Below are 21,951 nucleotides of genomic sequence, written 5' to 3'. Positions count from 1 at the left end.
ACAACAGCGCAGGCCTGTCCGTCTCCGCACTACGAGATGGCGCTGCCATAGAGATGGACCAAATTCTGCTTCCGCCAATCCGCGTTTTAATATGTAACATAGCCAATGAGACTGCTGCTAACGTAGAACTTTTTCTCCTCGCGGATCACACTCGCACAGTGATACATGGACGCGCGAGGTATTATAACGAGTGTACAGACCTCCGATTAGTCAGTCTGCATTTGTCTGCACCATTCTGTATTAGTCTGTACCAGTCTATAGTCAAGTTTCAGTCTGCGCCTAATAAGATTACCATATTCCTGTACATAGCCATACATACATACATACATACATACATTTATAGACACTTTTGTCAAGTATCAGAGATATATGTGAGAATAAGATTAACGTACCAATACCAAAGGAACTTCAGATTGTCAATTGTAAATAGCATCCAGAACCAAGTTAAGTAATTTAAATGCTTGTTATTATTTTAATAAATGTGTGTGAAAATTAATCAAGTTCTGTATAAAGTTGGTCACCGTCAATCTGCTGCTCTAAGCGTGCAAGTGGCATTTCTATCGTCTGACCTAACGGCAGAAGATAAACACGCCACGATAAGACCACGAGACATATTGCTGACACTCGCCTACTTAGATAGAGCTACAAGTCAAATAATCTGATGGTGTGTGTACTGGAGGTCTTACAGTACGCACACCACACTGCCCTTTTGTACCTTGAGTACGTGATACTAATGCCATCTGTACATGTACATACATTATTCCAGGATTTTGTCACCTCTGTGTAATTGGTGTGAGTGGAAACTGTGAAGCTGCTTTTGGAGACCATGTTAAACTGTAAGCCCCATGATAAAAGGCTGGGTAAGAAAGGTCAAAGGAAACCAATAGTATAGCAGCTCCAATCGGACAATCTCTTAACTTTACATAGGTCCGTCCACCCATTGTGTTGGTTTACAGTGTAATGCAGGTGCTGACAATGTGTCTCTGTATGAAGTTCGAGGCAACCAATGGGAGTACAATTTGACGTAGTTAGTGAACAGCTAGTAACTAGGTGTGTCTTTATCCCACTAACAGACACATTTCACATGCACAAACTTTGTTCACAAGTTGACAAAGCGAACAAATGTCAAAGTGAAATGATGGCTGTGGTGATGTACTGATCTGCAGAGTCGCCAAAAAGAGAAAAATGAACACTCAATGCTAAATTTTTACTGTGTTTTGTGTGTATGTGTTTCTCCAAATTAAGTGTTTTCCCTCAAAATCACAATTTGATTGCACTGTATCCCTAGTATTTGAGGTTTTGTAACATTAAACACTTAATATTTTTCCCGCGATCAAAACAAAAACACTGTTGCATCACTGGCTATACAAATCAGATACTCTGGCATCATAGCTTCCACAATTCTGCAATAACAGGTCCCAGTATTATCCTCTCAGACCGACAAAAGATGGTTGGGGGCCTTGAAAAGGTATTTTAGTAGCTATTAAGTAGCATGCTGCATACTGTGCACACATTGTTTTCAATTTGTGTGCAGATACGAAGGGAGAAATGTGAGTACAGCACGTTAACAAAACACACTGATGAGCAAGTGGTTTTATTGGGTAGGTACATTGTGTTTTTCCACACGTTTAATAAACACAACAAATATACGTAACAGAGACTTTAGTCATCAATAATGTATTCTCACTTATTATTTAAATCAGTCTGCCAATGATGTGGCAACTTTTTGATTCTGCGACTGTACAAATCACCTGGATTTGAGGCGAAGACTCATTGAGCCACTTTCGGAATGCATTTTAATCTGAAAAGGAAGTTACTTGAAAGTTGTTCAGTAGAGAGCTGAAAAGGTGAAAATCTGAGGGCGTAAGATCAGATGCATACGGTGGGTGCAGAATGACTTCCCAACCCAACTCCTGTATAGCGTTTTTTGTCAATCTATCAGAATGCAGGTGGCATTACTGTAGGGTAGCATCACTTTACACACTCTTCCTGGTTGCTGTACTTGAATTGCATCTGCAAGATGTCTCAATTGTTAACAAATGTTAGTAGTGATGGTTACACCTCACAGAAGCAATTTGTGGCACACCAAACTATCGTTGTTCCACTAGATGCATAACATTATCTTTTGTGGAAGTGTGCAGGTCTTTGTACATGGAGTTGCTGCCTAGCTTGAACTCAATCATTCCTTTCTTTTCCTCACGTTAACAAAAGACCCCATTTCTCCTCACCAGTAACGATACAAGGTAGGAATGGTCGGTGTTGTTGACAAGTCGACTGATAACAAGCGACCACATACATCTGATTTTCTAACCTTCCTCACTGCGTGCAAATGTCACACAATGGTGGAATGATCACAGTTCGTCACATTTGCCAGTTCTCCAGTGCATTGTCGTGGATCACTGTGGGTTAAAGCATGTAAACAATCTCCATCAAACCCCAAAGATCCTCCTAGAGGGCAGAGTCACTAATGTCAAAATGATCCTCCTCAAAATGAGAAAACCATTTTCTTGCTGTGCTCTGCTCAATGGCATTATCCCCAAAAATGGTGCAAATGTTTCTGGCTGCTTCCGCTGCTGCCACCTCTCTACTAGAACTCGAGGAGAAGAATATGTCAGAAATGTTCCCCACTTGGCACTCCATTTTCTAGCATCTACAGCTCTATTCAGTATCTCCAAATGATAAACTGACAATACATAAACTCAAATAGCAACAGTGAACTAGAAACAAAAAATTACAACCAATAAATAAACCCATAGCAACAAGAATAAAAAAAAGAAACCTCCTCCCGAACAGGCCACGAAGGCCCAACGGTACCGACCGGCCGCCGCGTCATCCTTAGCCCACAGGCGTCACCGGATGCGGATATGGAGGGGCACGTGGTCAGCACACCACTCTCCCGGCCGTATGTCAGTTTAAGAGACCGGAGCCGCTACTTCTCACTCAAGTAGCTCCTCAGTTTGCCTCACAAGGGCCGAGTGCACCCCGCTTGCCAACAGCGCTCAGCAGTCCAGATGGCCACCCATCCAAGTGCTAGTCCAGCCCGACAGCACTTAACTTCAGTGATCTGTTGGAAACCGGTGTCAGATCTGCAGTAAGGCCATTGGCATAGCAACCAGACTACCAACATGAGGAAAAAAAAAAAAAAAAAAAAAAAAAAAAAAAAAAAAAAAAAAAAAAAAAAAAGCAAATGCTATGTGTGGTGTCACCGCTAGACACCACACTTGCTAGGTGGTAGCTTAAATCGGCCGCGGTCCATTAGTACATGTCGGACCCGCGTGTCGCCACTGTGTGATCACAGACCGAGCGCCACCACACGGCAGGTCTAGAGAGACGGACTAGCACTCGTCCCAGTTGTACGACGACGTTGCTAGCGACTACACGGACGAAGCCTTTCTCTCATTTGCCGAGAGACAGTTAGAATAGCCTTCAGCTAAGTTAATGGCTACGACCTAGCCAGGCGTCAATTATACCATTGCATGTATCTTAATGAGTCTCACTTGTATCATCAAGATTGCTGTATACCAAAGGATGCCATAAAAGTTAAGTGTTCTAGTAGCTACGTTCTTTTCTTTATCACATTCATAACTTATCCTGTTCCAGACTTCACGCCAGACTGCGTGAGTTGACGCGTGCCCTTTCGGCTACTTCACTGTGGACTGGCTGCCTTGTCAGCCCACTACATTGATCCCATCCTCGTCGCCAATGTAGTGGGCTGACAAGGCAGCCAGTCCACAGTGAAGTAGCCGAAAGGGCACGCGTCAACTCACGCTGTCTGGCGTGAAGTCTGGAACAGGATAAGTTATGAATGTGATAAAGAAAAGAACGTAGCTACTAGAACACTTAACTTTTATGGCATCCTTTGGTATACAGCAATCTTGATGATACAAGTGAGACTCATTAAGATACATGCAATGGTACAATTGGCGCCTGGCTAGGTCGTAGCCATTAACTTAGCTGAAGGCTATTCTAACTGTCTCTAGGCAAATGAGAGAAAGGCTTCGTCCGTGTAGTCGCTAGCAACGTCGTCGTACAACTGGGACGAGTGCTAGTCCGTCTCTCTAGACCTGCCGTGTGGTGGCGCTCGGTCTGCGATCACACAGTGGCGACACGCAGGTCCGACATGTACTAATGGACCGCGGCCGATTTAAGCTACCACCTAGCAAGTGTGGTGTCTAGCGGTGACACCACACTATGAGCTTACGCACTAACCTAATTCTCAAAATGGAGAAGCTATTTACGCTTTACCATCACGGCTTCGGGACACAATGGACTCCAGAGGAGAAGAGGGCCAAACAATAATACGAGGGTAATCCCAAAAGTAAGGTCTCCTATTTTTTTATAAGTACATAGGCCTGTTTATTTCTACAATGGTTTACATTAGTTTACAGCTTGAACATTTAGCTATTTTTTGACATAATCACCATTTCTGTCGATGCATTTTTGTAGACACTGTGGCAGTTTTTATATGCCCAAGTCATACCAGATCGCCGCCATTCTGTTCAACAAGTTATGAACCTCTTCTTTCACCTCATAGTCGGAGCTGAATCGCTGGGACCACAATTAAAGCTGACAGGTACTGTGACACTCTGAAAAAACTCAAACGGGCAATTCAGAACCTGAGGAGAGGAATGTTGAGCACAGGCGTACACATTCTCCATGACAACGCTCGCCCACACATCGCTCGGCAAACCTTTGCCTTCCTGCAACTGTTTCAGTGGAACATAATCACCCACCCACCCTGTAGTCCTGACTTGGCGCCCAGTGACTATCACCTGTTCCCTAGGTGTTCCCTAGGTTGGCCGGAAAGTGATTCAGCTCCGACGACGAGTTGAAAGAAGAGGTTCGTAACTTTCTGTACAGCATGGCGGCAAGCTGGTATGACATGGGCATATAAAAACTGCCACAGCGTCTACAAAAATGCATCGAAAGAAATGGTGATTATGTCGAAAAATAGCTAAGTGTTCAAGCTGTAAACTGATGTAAACCATTGTAGAAATAAACAGGTCTATGTACTTATGTAAAAAAAATAGGAGACCTTACTTTTGAGATTACCCTCGTAGTTTTGCACAAGAATGAAACCAGCTTGTTAAAAAAGCTTTTGGAGTTACTTATGGACTCACATATCTATACTATCTATATGCCATACAAAGAAGTATCATGTAGACACTAACTATGAGCACATTGTAATAATTGATCTATTCACTCTATGTTGTAAACAGTTGAATAGTTAAATGCAGAAGAGTTCTTTAAATCGTGGTTACATGATTTTGTGCTAAGTTATCATAAAGTATGAGCTCTCTTACAGTCCTCGACCCTCTGCAGACGAAGTTCAGCAGTCAAGTTAGTGGCACTGCTTAGCAGGACCACAGCATTAAGAAAATATATGAAGACAACTGTCGAGACTGAATAAGGTAATTATTTTTTCCAAACAGCATCAGAGTGATGGATCCATGCATGAAGCTGTCAGTCCAGCACAAGAGCTCTCTAGTAAAACACTTCAACACACTGTACAAGTAGTGGGATGAGGTGATCACAACTCTATAAAAGACATCATATTTACACCAGCGACTGTAACACTGTTTATTTCATGACTGCAATTTTGGCCTTAGGCCATTATCAAGTGCAGATTTTTGTGGCTTTAAGCCATGTCAACTTAAAATGAGCTGACACATTTATACGAGAGTCACTCCAGAAGAAATGCACACTATTTTTGTAAAAGTTTTCATTCTGCTTGTGTGAAAGTTTTACAGTACGTCGATACATCCTTCCCTCTTGTTTTCAAACTTAGCTCAACCTGTTCCCGTGAGTGGTGCCATCACAGCATGTCTTCCAAGATGGCTGCTACACTTGACGTTTGTCAGAAGCAATGTGCTGTCGTGTGCTGTGAAAACAAGACAGTGGAAAACATCCACAAGAGGTTGAAAAAGGTGTACAGAGATGCTGCTGTCGATTGCAGTACAGTTAGTCAGTGGGCAAGCAGGTTACATGATGAAAGTGGGCACGGCAATATTGAGGATTGTCCCCGCAGTGGCAGGCCTCGTACTGCACTCACTCCAGACAATGTGCAGAGAGTTAACGAATTGGTGACTGCTGACAGACGCATCACAGTGAATGAATTATCTCGCTACGTTGGGGTAGGGGCAGGAAATGTTTGCAGAATACTGAAAGTGTTGGCGATAAAAAAGGTTTGTGTCAGGTGGGTTCCCAGGATGTTGACAGGGGCTCACAAAGCAACAAGAAAAACGGTATAGCGAACTTTTGGAACAGTACGAGAATGGTGGAGATGAATTTCTTGGAAGAATTGTGACAGGTGATGAAACATGGCTCCATCACTTTTCACCAGAGACTAAGAGGCAATCAGTGGAGTGGCATCATGCAAATTCACACAAGAAAAAAATTCAAAACCACACCTTCTGCTTGAAAAGTTATGGCTACGGTGTTTTTCGATTCTGAAGGACTCTTGCTTGTGGACATCGTGCCAAGTGGAACCACCATCAATTCTGATGCATATGGGACGACACTGAAGAAACTTCAAGCTCGACTGAGTCGTGTTCGACCACATCGGCAAAAGCAGGATGTTTTGCTGTTGCACGACAATGCACGGCCACTTGTCAGTCAAAAAACCATGGAAGCAGTTACAAAACTTGGATGGACAACACTGAAACACCCGCCTTACAGTCCTGACCTGGCTCCATGTGACTATCATCTCTTTGGGAAACTGAAAGACTCTCTTTGTGGAACAAGGTTTGAAGATGATGACTCCCTTGTGCACGCTGCCAAACAGTGCCTCCAACAGGTTGGTCCAGAATTTTACCATGCGGGTATACAGGTGCTAGTTCCAAGATGGCGTAAGGGAGTTGAGAGGGATGGAAATTATGTGGAGAAATGAAAATATTGTTCCTAAAGGATGTAACTAAAAACAACATATGAATATGTGTGTTCGCAATATGTAACAGAGTCACGAATGTATTTAATAGTAATGACAATGACATGTAAATGTGTCAGCTCATTTTAAGTTGACATGGCTTAAAGCCACAAAAATCTGCACCTGATAATGGCCTGAGGCTGAAATTGCAATTGTAAAATAAAAGAAAGTGTTACAGTCACTGGCGTAAATATGATGTCTTTTATAAAGTTCTAATATGACTGTGAATCCCAGGTATAAAAAGTTAATTGATGACAACTCAGTGCTCAAAATAGCATTTAGGAAGCACACCTACAACTAAGAGTTAAGTGCCTTGCAGGATCTTATCTTCAGATCTCTTAGATGTAGTCGTGAAGAAAGCTTACAGTGAAACAAGAGGTCAAGGAACTTTACTGAATCGTGCATCTTGAGAAGTGTCTAATGACTAGCGTTGTCAATGTTGTGACCACAATGTCACCCATTACACCTGCTAACAAATGTCAACAACACAAGAAGTATTTAATTCTAGCAATAAAATGAAACTGTGGGAAGTATGCTGTTTTGGGTGGGGCAAACTGAATACATGACAGAAACAACCACAACACCATTCCAATCAAATATTCACCCAAAAATGACATACAGAAATCATCAACAATCAACCCAAATAGAAAAAACAAGAAACACACCATGGCCATCGTTCATTACACCTGACCTATATAGCTCAAACAAAGACAGCAATACCACGAACACCCACACCACTTGAAAGTCCTGTACCACAAATTTCCTACATAGCTAAAATGAAGCCCACAGTACCAACAACCGAAACTATCGGAACTAAGTATTACCAAAACCTATTGATATCAAAATAGCTACAACACACTCCACAATACCCCGCACTTTAACCTACTAAATATGAACTTCAATGAACAACACAGCATAACAATCCCATAACATTCGAATACAGCATTACTAGGTGCATCCTGACACAGTCTCATCAATTAAATATCAAGGTGTAATGTTACAAGGCACAATAAAATGTAATAAGCACATAAGGTTCATAGCAGGGAAGGAGAATGCTTGACTTCATTTCATTGGGAGAATGCTGGGACAGTGTAGCTCATCCGTAAAGGAGATGGCGTATAGAATACTTGTGCGGAGCATTCCGGAGCCTTAAGTGTTTGGGATGCCCACCAGGTCTGATTAAAGCAGGACATTGAAGCAACTCACGGGTCATCCTGCTAGATTTGTTACCGGTAGGTTCAATCAGCAGGCAAGTATTATGGAGATGCTTCGTGAACTCGAGTGGCAATCCTCGGAGGAAAGACAACGCTCTTTTCACGAGGCACTATTGGAAATTGAGAGAAGCTGCATTTAGCGCTAACTGCAGAATGATTCTTCTGCCACGTGAGTAGAACAGAAAATGATATGACTAGTAGTGGTACAATATACCCTCCGCCATGCAATTTTTATTCAAGTTAAGTTGGTGACACTAGTCACCTTACTTCTACACATCTCTCCCAACACTGCTGCCACTGCTGGAAGCATCTCCAGAAAGCCTCTTTTGGTATGGTGCACAACTGTTCCATCGAATTCTGATTGTCTTCCCTATTCTGAAATATGGTTACTTTCAAAGCCTTTTTCAGTTTCTGGAAACCCAGAAGTCACTCAGTGCTACATAATGATAATAGGGAGGTTGACAAATCACGATATCTAATGACTACTGTGGTCGTTAATACGGAGTACCTGGCAGCACAATGCACTTAATATGAAAAAAACGTATGTTTTTGGGAGAGCCTGGACACTTTTGATCACATAGTGTAGCCCTTGGTTGGCCCCCTCCTTCTGGTGGAACACAATCTGCCTTTCATTATTCACCTGGCATCCTGTCTTCCCCACATGTCCTAACCAGTGGATTCTTTGAAATTGAAGAAATTTCACTATATTTTTCCCTGATATAAGATCTTGCATTTCACTGTTGTACCTTACTCTCCAACCCACTGCCTGCCTCGCAGGGCCATAAATTTTTTGCAGGGTTTTTCTTTCAAATGCTGTTAGGCTGTTCATATCTGCTTCTGTCACTGTCCTCATTTCTGACCCATATGTACCACCAGTCAAACAAGGCAACAGCATACTCTTAACCCTAGGACGACTAAGGGGAGGGGGGGAGGGTCGTTGAACCCACAATTTTTTTTATGTCCCCTTCTTTTTCCCCAAGTAACTTTCATACTACATATTCCCTTTGAGTTATTGTTTGTTGGCTATTTTATGAAACGTTAGTGTCAATATATTTTATAGAAAATTCCTGATTTGAAAGAAAAAATAAATGAACTTATTATGGGTCCAACAACCCCCCCCCCTCCCCCCCAGGCTTCCATGCTATAGAAAATTTCCTTTAGTAGGATTTCGTATTTCTCATTTCTACAACAATGCAAGTTAGTTTCTTGTTGGTTGGTATTCTTGATATTCACAACAATCGGTTTACTTTCAGAGGAAGTGACTGTTGATGTCAGTCAGCTGTTATTTACCTTGTAAACTTAGTGCAGTTCCCTACTGTTCACACCCAGACTTAGAAATGACTAAAAGAATGCGTGATTCGTCTTTAGAAAGAGTTCTGAATGAAATTTAGATGAAGATTCTGACTCGGGGAGTGAAAGTGAATATGAGGATGGTGTTATGGAGTATGATTCAGATCGGGAAAGTGATGTAGATGTTAGAGAAGATGAAGATAGCGCAGCTTCAGGCAGTGACCATCAGGATGTTATTGCGGCCAAGTCTGGAAGAAGGTACGTAACCACACAGCCTAGAATTCCTCGGAGGTCTGTTGCTAATATAGTAAGAGAGCAGGCAGGAGTAGCTGCAGCTGGTGTTTGCCATTCACCTGGAGAAGCCTTGAAGTTACTTCTTACGCCTGACATCATGAATGTTATAGTAAAACATTCAAATGAAGAGGCAGTTCGGCGAAATGTTACTTTGACTAATGAGAAAGAATTGTATGCCTTTATAGGAATCCTGATGCTTTTGGGGCAAATAAGTGCAATTCTGTCAGTGTACACGATCTTTGGTCAGACCTAATGGGTCGGCCAGTTTACAAGGGTATTATGGCAAGAGAAAGTTTCAAGGAACTTATTTCAGTCATAAGGTTTGATGACAAAAGTACCCACCACCTAAGAAGGGAAGCAGACAAGTTCACAGCAATTCGTGATGTTTTCAACAAAGTGAATGATAGGTTTCCACTACTGTATAGACCAGGGGTCCGCCTCACCATTGATGAGATGCTCAGCTTGTTTAGAGGGCGCTGCCCCTTCAAAGTATTTATGAAGGATAAACCAGCAAGTATGGCATCCTTATACGCATGATGTCCGATGCAGTTGACAGATACGTCTTGAATATGGAACCCTATGCAGGTAATGTTCAGAATTTGTCGAAAGAACGGGGTTCAGCAGCTGTCATCAAACGTCTGGTAGCACCTGTGAAAAATACTGGTCGAAATATTACTACAGACCGATACTACACATCGGTGGATTTGGCAGAAGAGTTATACCAACACTACAGAGTTACTACAGTAGGAACTCTACAGTCAAACAGAAAGCATATTCCAGACATAATGAAGAACACATCAAATTGAGAGCTATATTCATCAATGTCCTTTTTCACAGACCCATCAAACGGTAGGCCTCCAGTAACTTTGGTGTCCTACATAGCAAAAACGAAACCAAGTAAAAACTTACTGTTGTTGTCAACAATGCACCAAGATAAAGACACTGTTGGAGGAGAGAAGAATAAAAACCGAGATAAATGCATATTATAATTCCACTAAAGGTGGAATTGATACCATTGATCAAATGGCGCGTATGTACACCTGCAAGAGGGGAACAAAGAGATGGCCTCTACCTGTATTTTACTCTCTCATCGACATTTGTGCTATCAATACAACCACCGTATTCATCTAGCAACATCCAAGATGGAATGAAAAGAAACACAACAAACGGAAACTTTATCTTCTGAAAGCTGGGATGGAACTAGTGATATTGCAGGTAGAAGTAAGAAGTGCCAATGCAAGAGGGTTATTGTGGTGTGCGTACTGTAAGACCTCCAGTACACACACCATCAGATTATTTGACTTGTCGCTCTAAGTAGACGAGTGTCAGCAATATGTCTCGTGGTCTTATTGTGGCGTGTTTATCTTCTGCCATTAGGTCAGACGATAGAAATGCCACTTGCACGCTTAGAGTAGCAGATCGACGGTGACCAACTTTAGACAGAACTTGATTAATTTTCACACACATTTATTAAAATAATAAAAAGGCATAGATATTACGTAACTTGGTTCTGGATGCTGTTTACAATGGACAATCTGAAGTTCCTTTAGTCTTGGTACGTTAATCTTATTCACACATCTCTGATACTTGACAAAGTGTCTATACATTTCTCTTCATGGCTATGTACAGGAATATGGTAATCTTATTAGGCGCAGACTGAAACTTGACTATAGACTGGTACAGACAAATGCAGACTGGTGCAGACTGACTAATCGGAGGTCTGTACACTCGTTATAATACCTCGAGCATTCAGGTATCACTGTGCGAGTGTGATCCGCGAGGAGGAAAGGTTCTACGTTAGCAGCAGTCTCATTGGCTGCGTTACATATTAATACGCGGATCGGCGGAAGCAGAATTTGGTCCGTCTTTATGGCAGTGCCATCTCGTAGATCGGAGACGGACGAGCGCTGCGCCTGCGCTGTTGTGCATAGCGGGGCGCACTCTAGTGGGAAAGTTGTGTACGTGCTGACTACGCGGAACTATGTACGCAACAGTTATCTAATCAAATTGTTCAATCAATGGAGACTATTCTACAAAAGAAAGTCAAAGAAGTGACAACAGAAGCACGTCAGCCTCCTGCAGGGAAAAGTCGGTGCCATATTTGTGTAAGAGAAGCTAAAACAAAGAAGCAGAAGTACAAGTATCTAAGTAAACCAAAGCAGTATTGTGGACAGTGTCATAAACATTTGTGTAACACACATTCAGAAAAAATTGTGAAGTGTGTCTCTTGCCTTGAAGTTGAGGACTCAGGGTAGTCTATTGTATATGAACACATCTGTATTTTGTATTGTAATATGTCAATATTTTATTCACTCAATCCAATGTTTATAACAATTAACAACATTTATAAACCGATGCCTTAGTTAAAATACATAAACCATTTTGAACGTTGTAATTTTTCATCAGCAAACTTATTTAATACCTGTGGGCTCGCCGAACCCCCCCCCCCCCCCCTCCAAATAGGCATCCAAGTTAGAAAAAAAGGCTTGGGCATCCTAGGGTTAACTTGGTTGATCTTGTAACTAGAGAATTCTTAAATACTTGTATGTTTGCGTAATATACTTTGTTTCCTGCTGGTATTCTTTTTGTGCTATATTGTCTCATATTATTATCGATCATTAGCAGGACACCTAAATAATGGAAGCAGCTGACAAGCTTTAAAAAATATTATTAAGGCATAAAATAATGCTGTAGGCAAAATTTATGTAAGTATGTAGTGTACAGGACTATTATACTCCATATAATATTTACTAAGTCAGTGTACAAAGAAAAAAAAGAGTACAATAATTCCTTTCTAATCCCCAAGTAGATCACCTGAAGATGCACCTAAACTGGTGTGGAAGCAGTAGTGGTTTAATAAAAACTTTCTACGGCCAGAGTGGTGTTTTTTGCCTTCTTATAAAAATGTTCTTTTATTCCTGCTTCTGTTTCAGCAAGCAAGCAAGCAAACGTCACGCACACACGACCGTTAACTCCAGCATCTCGTGCCGGAATGCAACATCATGTGCAATGCAAACAGCCATCTGGATGGGGTGGGGAAAGGGAAGGAATAGTAGTGGGGAGAGAGACAAACTCTTTTGTTGTTATCAACCCTGTTCCATGTTGACCTGTTCTCCTTTAGAGTACACTGCACAGCAGATAATACTGAGGCATATCTATCTGTCCTTGCAATCTCACTTATTGTAGTGTCACAGTATTTTACTAAAACTTCATGTCCTCTTTGGCTATTTCTCTCATTGTATATTCCAGATAATTTTGCCCCCTTTCTTTGTTGAAGGTGTATTCTATATGTGCCATCCATTATCCGAGCCTCTTGTGGTTCAGTAATATGACTTTTTTACAGTGTAGAGTGATTGGCCCCACCCTGGAGGACTTGAACTTATTTAGGGTTTACTCGCCTAGGAACATTGGCTTCTCCGTGCCTTTTGAGTCATCCCTGCCCTATGCTGCAGGAGACACTTTGCCTGGTTCCTCTGTCGTGACCCGTCCAGCTTACAAGGGAACCTCCCCATCACACACCCCTCAGATTTAGTTATAAGTTGGCACAGTGGATAGGCCTTGAAAAACTGAACACACATCAATTGAGAAAACAGGAAGAAGTTGTGTGGAACTGTGAAAAAATAAGCAAAATATATAAACTGAGTAGTTCATGGGAAGATAGGCAACATCAAGGACACTAGGAACACAGGAGCGCCGTGATCTCGTGGTAACGTGAGCAGCTGCGGAACGAGAGGTCCTTGGTTCAAATCTTCCATCGACTGAAAAATTTAATTTTTCTATTTTCAGTTTATGTGACAAACTCTTATGTTTTCATCACTTTTTTGGGAGTGATTATCACATCCACAAGAAAACCTAAATCGGGCAAGGTAAAGGAATCTTTTTACTCATTCGCCAAGTGTACAAGTTAGGTGGGTCGACAACATATTCCTGTCATGTGACGCACATGCCGTTACCAGTGTCGTATAGAATATATCAGATGTGTTTTCCTGTGGAGGAATCGGTTGACCTATGACCTTGCGATCAAATGTTTTCGGTTCCCATTGGAGAGGCACATCCTTTCGTCTACTAATCGCACGGTTTTGCGATGCGGTCGCAAAACACAGACACTAAACTTATTACAGTGAAGAGAGACGTCAATGAACGAACGGACAGATAATAACTATGCAAAAATAAAGAAAGTAAAATTCTCGCTAGAGGGAAGACTTGAACCAAGGACCTCTCGTTCCGCAGCTGTTCACGCTACCACGAGACCACGGCGCTCCTGAGTTCACATTGTCCATGATGTTGCCTATGTGGCCCATGGACTACCCAGTTTGTATATTTTGCTTATTTTTTCACAGTTCCACACAACTTCTTCCTGTTTTCTCAATTGATCTGTGTTCAGTTTATCAAGGCGTATCCACTGTGCCAACTTATAACTAAATCTGAAGGGGGTGCGATGGGGAGGTTCCCTTGTTAGTATGCTCTGGTGGTAGCTATGCTACTGCCAGCATGGATCTCAGCTTCTTTGACGTACACGAACCTCGCCTCTCTACAATGAAGGCGTCTTTAATAAGGCGGTGTCTCACGGATATGAGGAACTAACACCTTCAAAACCAAAAATATGTCAGTAGCCAATAACTGAGGACATTAAAATTTAACTCACTGACAAGGCAACAAAAACAATCCTCCAAAACACCAAGTAATGCACAGCAAAAAGTCCACTGCTGCACTAACATCACTCCGAAACAATTTCGAAACATAAACATCGTACAACAGAGTGTGCCAACGGTTATTGCAATATGCTTCTGCAAATGCAATTCATTTCAGACATTTCATCCCTCAATAACATCACACAACACAGTGATCTCACTAGACAAAGCTGATGGGCACTATCCCAGCCTTTGGTTGACCCCAAATTTGAAATTCATGTGTTGTCTTCACTCCTCCAGTTTTCCGATGTTCTACTGCAACTGGTTTGTTAAATTTGCAAAGTTGTCAGAGAATCAAAATGCTGCAAAATCATTCACAAGTTGGGATGCTTATGAATGATGAACACCACTACTCACTGTAATAACAAGTATATAAATTCTTAGGATGCTCTCATATTGGAAACTGTGCCCTGTATTTAACTTGTCCATAAGTACTTTCCAACCCAATATCTGAAACAGGGAAGTGAGAAGAATATTATAAAGATGAGAAAATCTCCCTGGAAGCCACATCGATGGATGTGTCTGACGATGTTCTGCCTATTGCCTCCAACTGCTCCTGTAGGCTTTCTCAAGACTAAAAAAGCCTGCAGTATCACCACCACCAACGGGGTCAGATTTCCAGAGGTGGAATGACATCTGCTTAAGTCAAACTGGAGGCAGCAAAGGAGCTGCTCTGATCTCCAAGGTCTTAATAGCCTACTGTATGTCACTGGTTGTGGGTGAGATATTGGTTCCACTTCCCTTCAGGAGCTGGAGAAGTACGCTGTATACTGGGTTGTACAGGGTGGAGCAGAGGAAATGCATGTTTTTTGAACTGCTAGTACGCAGCAATGAGAGGGAGCATTGACCTTGAATGAATGTCGGCAGACTGTCCATACGACGCAGTTTAAGTCGTTATGGAGTGTTGGAGCGTAGAGCATCATGTGTTCGTTGTCGAGCAATACGAGGGCAGTTCAATAAGTAATGCAACACATTTTTTTTCTCGGCCAATTTTGGTTGAAAAAAACCGGAAATTTCTTGTGGAATATTTTCAAACATTCCCGCTTCATCTCGTATAGTTTCATTGACTTCCGACAGGTGGCAGCGCTGTACGGAGCTGTTAAAATCGCGTCTGTAACGGATGTGCATTGCAAACAACGGGCAGTGATCGAGTTTCTTTTGGCGGAAAACCAGGGCATCTCAGATATTCATAGGCGCTTGCAGAATGTCTACGCTGATCTGGCAGTGGACAAAAGCACGGTGAGTCATTGGGCAAAGCGTGTGTCATCATCGCCGCAAGGTCAAGCAAGACTGTCTGATCTCCCGCGTGCGGGCCGGCCGTGCACAGCTGTGACTCCTGCAATGGCGGAGCGTGCGAACACACTCGTTCGAGATGATCGACGGATCACCATCAAACAACTCAGTGCTCAACTTGACATCTCTGTTGGTAGTGCTGTCACATTTGTTCACCAGTTGGGATATTCAAAGGTTTGTTCCCGCTGGGTCCCTCGTTGTCTAACCAAACACCATAAAGAGCAAAGGAGAACCATCTGTGCGAAATTGCTTGCTCGTCATGTGACTGAGGGTGACAATTTCTTGTCAAAGATTGTTACAGGCGATGAAACATGGGTTCATCACTTCGAACCTGAAACAAAACGGCAATCAATGGAGTGGCGGCACACCCACTCCCCTACCAAGAAAAAGTTTAAAGCCATACCCTCAGCCGGTAAAGTCATGGTTACAGTCTTCTGGGACGCTGAAGGGGTTATTCTGTTCGATGTCCTTCCCCATGGTCAAACGGTCAACTCTGAAGTGTATTGTGCTACTCTTCAGAAATTGAAGAAACGACTTCAGCGTGTTCGTAGGCACAAAAATCTGAACGAACTTCTCCTTCTTCATGACAACGCAAGACCTCACACTAGTCTTCGTACCCGAGAGGAGCTCACAAAACTTCAGTGGACTGTTCTTCCTCATGCACCCTACAGCCCCGATCTCGCACCGTCAGATTTCCATATGTTTGGCCCAATGAAGGACGCAATCCGTGGGAGGCACTACACGGATGATGAAGAAGTTATTGATGCAGTACGACGTTGCCTCCGACATCGACCAGTGGAATGGTACCGTGCAGGCATACAGGCCCTCATTTCAAGGTGGCGTAAGGCCGTAGCACTGAATGGAGATTACGTTGAAAAATAGTGTTGTGTAGCTAAAAGATTGGGGAATAACCTGGTGTATTTCAATGCTGAATAAAACAACCCCTGTTTCAGAAAAAAAATGTGTTGCATTACTTATTGAACTGCCCTCGTACTTTAGAAACAATGATTCTGTAGTCACAGTGCAGCATCTTTTCCGTCAAAATTTTAGAGTCGGACATCGAGGGGCAGTGCCCGACCGAAATACTGTACTCCGATAGGTTGCAGTGTTTATAAGTACTGGATCTGTGATGGAAAAGAAGCCACCTGGTCTTCCCCATTCAGTTCGAACTCCGGAAAATGTAGACCGAGTGAGAATGGTAGTGCTTGCTAGTCTGAAACGATCGGCTAGACGACAGGCTGTAGCACTGCATCTTACATGATGATCTTAAGTTTCACCCGTACAAGATAATGATCCTCCAGCAGCTTAGTGAAGGGGATTTTGTGCAGGGTATAGAGTTTTGTCACGTAATGGATGAAATTTTTACGGAAGATGCAGCTGCTACAGTTTTTATGAGTGATGAAGTACACTTTCATGTAGACAGTTATGTCTATGTTCAAAATTATTGGTACTGGGCACCAGAGAACCCACTTGAATTACACTCTCTACAGTTTAAAAGTAACAGTGTGGTGTTGCATTTCAAAATTGGGGATTGTTGGACTCTCTCTCTCTCTCTCCCTTTTTTTTTTTTTTTTTTTTTTTTTTGAAGAGGAAGGAACTGCAGTTACTGTGACATCAGCATGCTGTGTTAACTTTCTTCGTCCAGAACTTGAAAGGCATCAAGTGAATAAGAGAGAAATATGTTTTCAGCAGGAGGGTGCCACAGCTCACAAGGCGAGAGCATCAATGGAAGTGGTGCGACAAATGTTTCCGGGACATGTTATTTCGAGATATGGTGATTTTTACTGGCCCCCTCGCACACCCGATTTGTCGATATGCGACTTATTTTTGTGGGGATATTTAAAATCAAAAGTCTAGATGAACAAGCCTTGCACAATCAATGACTTGAAGAATTCCATTTGTCAGGAAATTGAAGCTGTGCCGAATGAAATGTTGGAGAGAGCCATGCGTAACTTTCTGGAGAGGATCCAAATTTGTATCCAGCAAGAAGAACGTCATCTCCAAGACATTATTTTTCGAACCTAATCAAAGTATGCATATTTCAAAACTGCATTAAAAAATCTATCAGTTAATGCTTGTTTTTATTATTTTTATCAAACCCTGTCCCAGTCATTCAATAGTGAAAATCACGAGTTTCTTCTGCTCCACCCCGTATAATGAAAGTGCACCTACACACAGAGAGCCAGTGTGGGCTTTAATTATTGTATGGCAGTGAAAGTTATTAGATATGCCAATGCGTTAATGTAGGACCTATGCTGAAAAAAAAAAGGTCCAGTTTTGGTCACCAGGTACAAATCTGGCACTGTACACTGTTTGTAAGTCAGCATGACACCCACACCACCATCTGACAAACAATAATGTGAGTGAAGAGTATGGCTATTAAGAAGACAGACTGTGTGCTGTTAACAAAACTATTTTATGTGAATAGCAGCAATTACAGTGGTGCGCTGAGAGAGTATTGCCGACTGAAAGGTCAGAGGAGAGGCCTGACGTCATTAAATGGCTTACCGAAGATGATGATGAAATTCAAAAACACGAGTGAGCTCAGTACAGAACCTGGAAGAGGAAGGCATGCCATCTCAGCCATTGTCTATCCCACAGTCAACTGTACAGAAAGTATGGCAGTCTATTTCACACTGGAACCTGTACAAGATCCACACAGTGCGGCAACTGAAATCTCATGATCCACAGCACTGTTCTGAATTTGCTGTCCAATTTCTGGCACAGATCAAAATGTATTCTACAGAGTGGCAAGGTACATTTTACATTACAGGGTGCGGTGAATACACAGAATTGACGAATTTGGGATGCTGCTCGACTGTGAGTTGTGCACGAAGAGCCACTGCACATGCTATATGTGACTGTATGGTGTGGATTCACAAGCACCTTTATTCTCTGTCTGCTCTCCTTTGAAATGATTACACCTAGAATGCCTGTCAGGTGTACCGTGACGTGGGTACATTATTGAGATTTCCTTGTACAGCATGTGATTCCTGTTTTGGAAGAGTGCACCTACGTGGAAACCATGTTTTCATGCAAGATAGGGCAACACCTCATGTCGCTCACCCAGTGGAAGATATGCTGAATGCAATTTTCTGCAAACATGATATCTCCAGAGGTTCTCTAGATAAATGACTTGCAAGATATCTGTATCTGAATCCATGTAACTTTTAGCTCTTGGGATATCTACCCGATCTGAAACACAGTGCTCTAATTCCACCAGAACTGCTGTGAGCAGCTGCTGATCATGTCATTTTATAAATGCAAGATCTTGTCCACACTTCCAGTACTCATACTGAAAAAACTCAATAAACAGACGTTAATAATAAAATGAACATTACACCTTTCTCACTCGTTTGCCTTTTCTGCTCATGTCCCGTTTCGAAACTATTACATATGGAAACATTTCTATACATCTTCCTTGCATTCACAGCACCATATTTATACTTGGTAACACACATAGGAACTAATTTCTTTCCAGCATAAACTGGTTCCGCATTGACACACTAGAACACCTACCAAGTATCACTGCCATACATTAGTTACTGCCCAAACTTGACTTCTGTGAATAGCTGCACTTTAAATACAACCACCCACCATTAGGTACATTGGACATAACAACAAAAATTTCTTATGCAGTGACACAAAAAGAAATGAGTACTTGATGTCGAATAACATGCTAAAGTGTGGAGGAGGGACACCTATAATGTTCTGTGTTACTGGAGAAGTCCTAACTGCCTTCCACTCAGCAAAAGTTGTGTGCAATTAAGAACTCGCAGCCTCACCCATAAATCCATCCAAAGGTCCCTGGTCGCTGTCCCACAGTGGATCTTGTGGAACAACTGATGGTAATCAGACAGTTATGCTATAACCTCTTCTTACTAAACATAATAATTTCACTGGATTGCTAACTAAAAGACTGTCAAGTTGCAGGAAAGCAGTAACAGAGCAAGGGCAGAGCCACATGTCTTTTCTATGCCCAAACCAATACTGCATCATCATAGCCACCATAATGATGAGAAAGAGCCAGTAGTCTTTACATAACCTGGTCAATCTTGATACACATCAGTTCTGGTGGCTCCTTCCTGGGCACTACTATACATCGTAGATGAAACCATTGAGTTTCTATGTAATATCTTTGGGCAACAGAGCAATTATTTCCAATACAATGTTTTCCTAAACCAAATTGAATTTTGTGGTTTGGCAGTTTTTGAGAAACCTACTGTTTAAATATGGCTCTACTGTTGGTACACCTGGATCAATTTGTATTGACAGTACGCCTGTCATAGCCATGAACGTAGCACAGACTACAGTACAACTGATCAGCTCGGAATAGTATTGCCATCAACAATGCAAGCATTCACCTTTACTGTGTAAGCACAAAGGCAATTATGGTGTCATACTATCGCATGTATTTTAACTACCAAATTATTGTGACTCCAGTGGAGAATGTGGGGGTTTTGGAGAGGGATATTACCATGAAGAACTTCAGACATATTAAAATCTGGAAAATAAAAGACCACTGTGGGAAAAATATGGGTTTTCAGTACGGTCTTAATATTAAAATGTCACGAAAATAATAATGGGCTAATAATAATGTCAGGAGACACTCACTGGCTTCATGAACTCACAGCCAGGCTACGACCTTCCAATTTAATCTAGACCTTTGTCTAAACTACAGAATAGACTGTGACTAAAATCATCATTTAAAAAAGGAGTGTCAACAGAAATGTCTATGGCCAAAGAAGAACGTGAGTATTGGGAACACCCAGGAGGCATTCAGAAGCACCACAGATGATCTTCCTGGATCATTTCCTTTCACAGTAGCTTTCTCACAGAGCCTACTGTGTGTGACACAGGCAAATAGTGTTCCACAACTTAAAACTGTTATGCAGATTCATCAATTAAAGTTTCTCATTATCTCACTTTTTATCAAACAATATATCAAGACCCCACACACTAGCCGGGTACGAAACAGTTTTTCTTATAAGATATTATGTATATAATAATAATAATAATAAAAAGCTGGAGATACTCACAAGTGGCATGTCGTTCATCGAAAGTACAACAACTCCTTGGTACTTTGGGGTATTTTCTGTAATTCTCCCCAATCCAGATTTCAGGACATTATGTCCATACAGAAACTGTTGCTCTCCTGACGGTTTCAACCAGATCTTGTACTGAAACAGTTAAAAAATTTTTCAATATGCACATGACACAAAAAGTCACTCAATCCCCAGGACCGCATCCTCTTTAAAATAAAGTAATTCGCCTAAAACGAAAACTTTAACTCAAATTGTAGTGTAGTAGTAATTCGTTACCTGTGCGTATGGTGCGAGGTAATGTAGTGCTGTAATATGGAGACGAAACTTCCCAGATTTCGTGAATTTACCGAAACACGTTCCAACACTGATTAGATGGTCAGGAGCGACATTCGACGCCAAACTTAAAACTCTCTCCGAAACGTAGTACACTCGGTCTTTCTGCTCCCTGAACACATATGTGCCATCTGGCCTGTCTATCAGGAGTTTCACATTAGCACCGATACTGCGGCGGAAAGAAAAGTGTTATTAGATCACACTCTTCAAAAGTGCTGGGTTGTCAAGCTGTCACTGATACGTTAACTGTAGGAGAAGTATTAAGTCAAAATCTAAGTAAGTAAAAGAAACAAATGCTTGCTAGTCGTGATCCAAACACAGACTTTAAGTTCCTGTACATATTTGGAGTTCAACATGCTCGAAACAAATGGCAGGTAACATCTAAAGGAAATGAAGTGCTATTTAGCCAATACTCACTATTTTGCTAATTTTTCGAAAACCAGTTTCATTCGATCGTCACTTAAATGCTTCATTTCTTCAGGTTTACAACAAACAAATCACACCACGTGAATCCGTTTACATTTATCTGTGTGGTGTGTACACGGCATAACAACACTGCCGGACCAAAGCACAGATCGCTAAAGATATCACATTAGGTCAAGATACTTGATCGGTGATAACGGAAAGTATGTGTTTTTATAATGAACAAACATCCTTGTTTCTACGAAAGGATTTGTATTTATTTGATTTTAGGCAAAGATTTAAAATTTCATAGAATGGCTAACACGAGTTACAGCATTCCTTACGAGGCCAACGTAAACTGGGCCGCTATTTCCACGGTGGTGAGAAGCGCCAACGAGTAAAAATTTGGATCCTCAGTTCCCGATTTTAATAAGTCTATAGACAGCAACAAATCTTGATATTTC

The 21,951-nt window shown here is 41.8% G+C and overlaps 1 protein-coding gene across 1 annotated transcript in view; it reads right to left on the bottom strand.

Annotated features, from left to right (window-relative positions):
- Nucleotides 1–21,651, bottom strand: part of LOC126215139 (60S ribosome subunit biogenesis protein NIP7 homolog) — a 34,292-nt gene extending 12,641 nt beyond the window's left edge. The window contains exons 1-3 of the mRNA XM_049941801.1: nucleotides 21,503–21,651; nucleotides 21,029–21,254; nucleotides 20,747–20,887 (exon numbers count right to left, since the gene is read on the bottom strand). Coding sequence (XP_049797758.1) covers nucleotides 20,747–20,887; nucleotides 21,029–21,254; nucleotides 21,503–21,558 — 423 coding nt within the window. The 5' untranslated portion in view covers nucleotides 21,559–21,651. The remainder of the gene's footprint in view (nucleotides 1–20,746; nucleotides 20,888–21,028; nucleotides 21,255–21,502) is intronic.
- Between the last annotated feature and the right edge of the window lie 300 nt (nucleotides 21,652–21,951).

Source organism: Schistocerca nitens, chromosome 12 (genome assembly GCF_023898315.1).
Source record: "Schistocerca nitens isolate TAMUIC-IGC-003100 chromosome 12, iqSchNite1.1, whole genome shotgun sequence".
Taxonomy (NCBI): domain Eukaryota; kingdom Metazoa; phylum Arthropoda; class Insecta; order Orthoptera; family Acrididae; genus Schistocerca; species Schistocerca nitens.
Note: the sequence above shows the minus strand (reverse complement) of the source record. Positions and strands in the feature narration are given on the sequence as shown.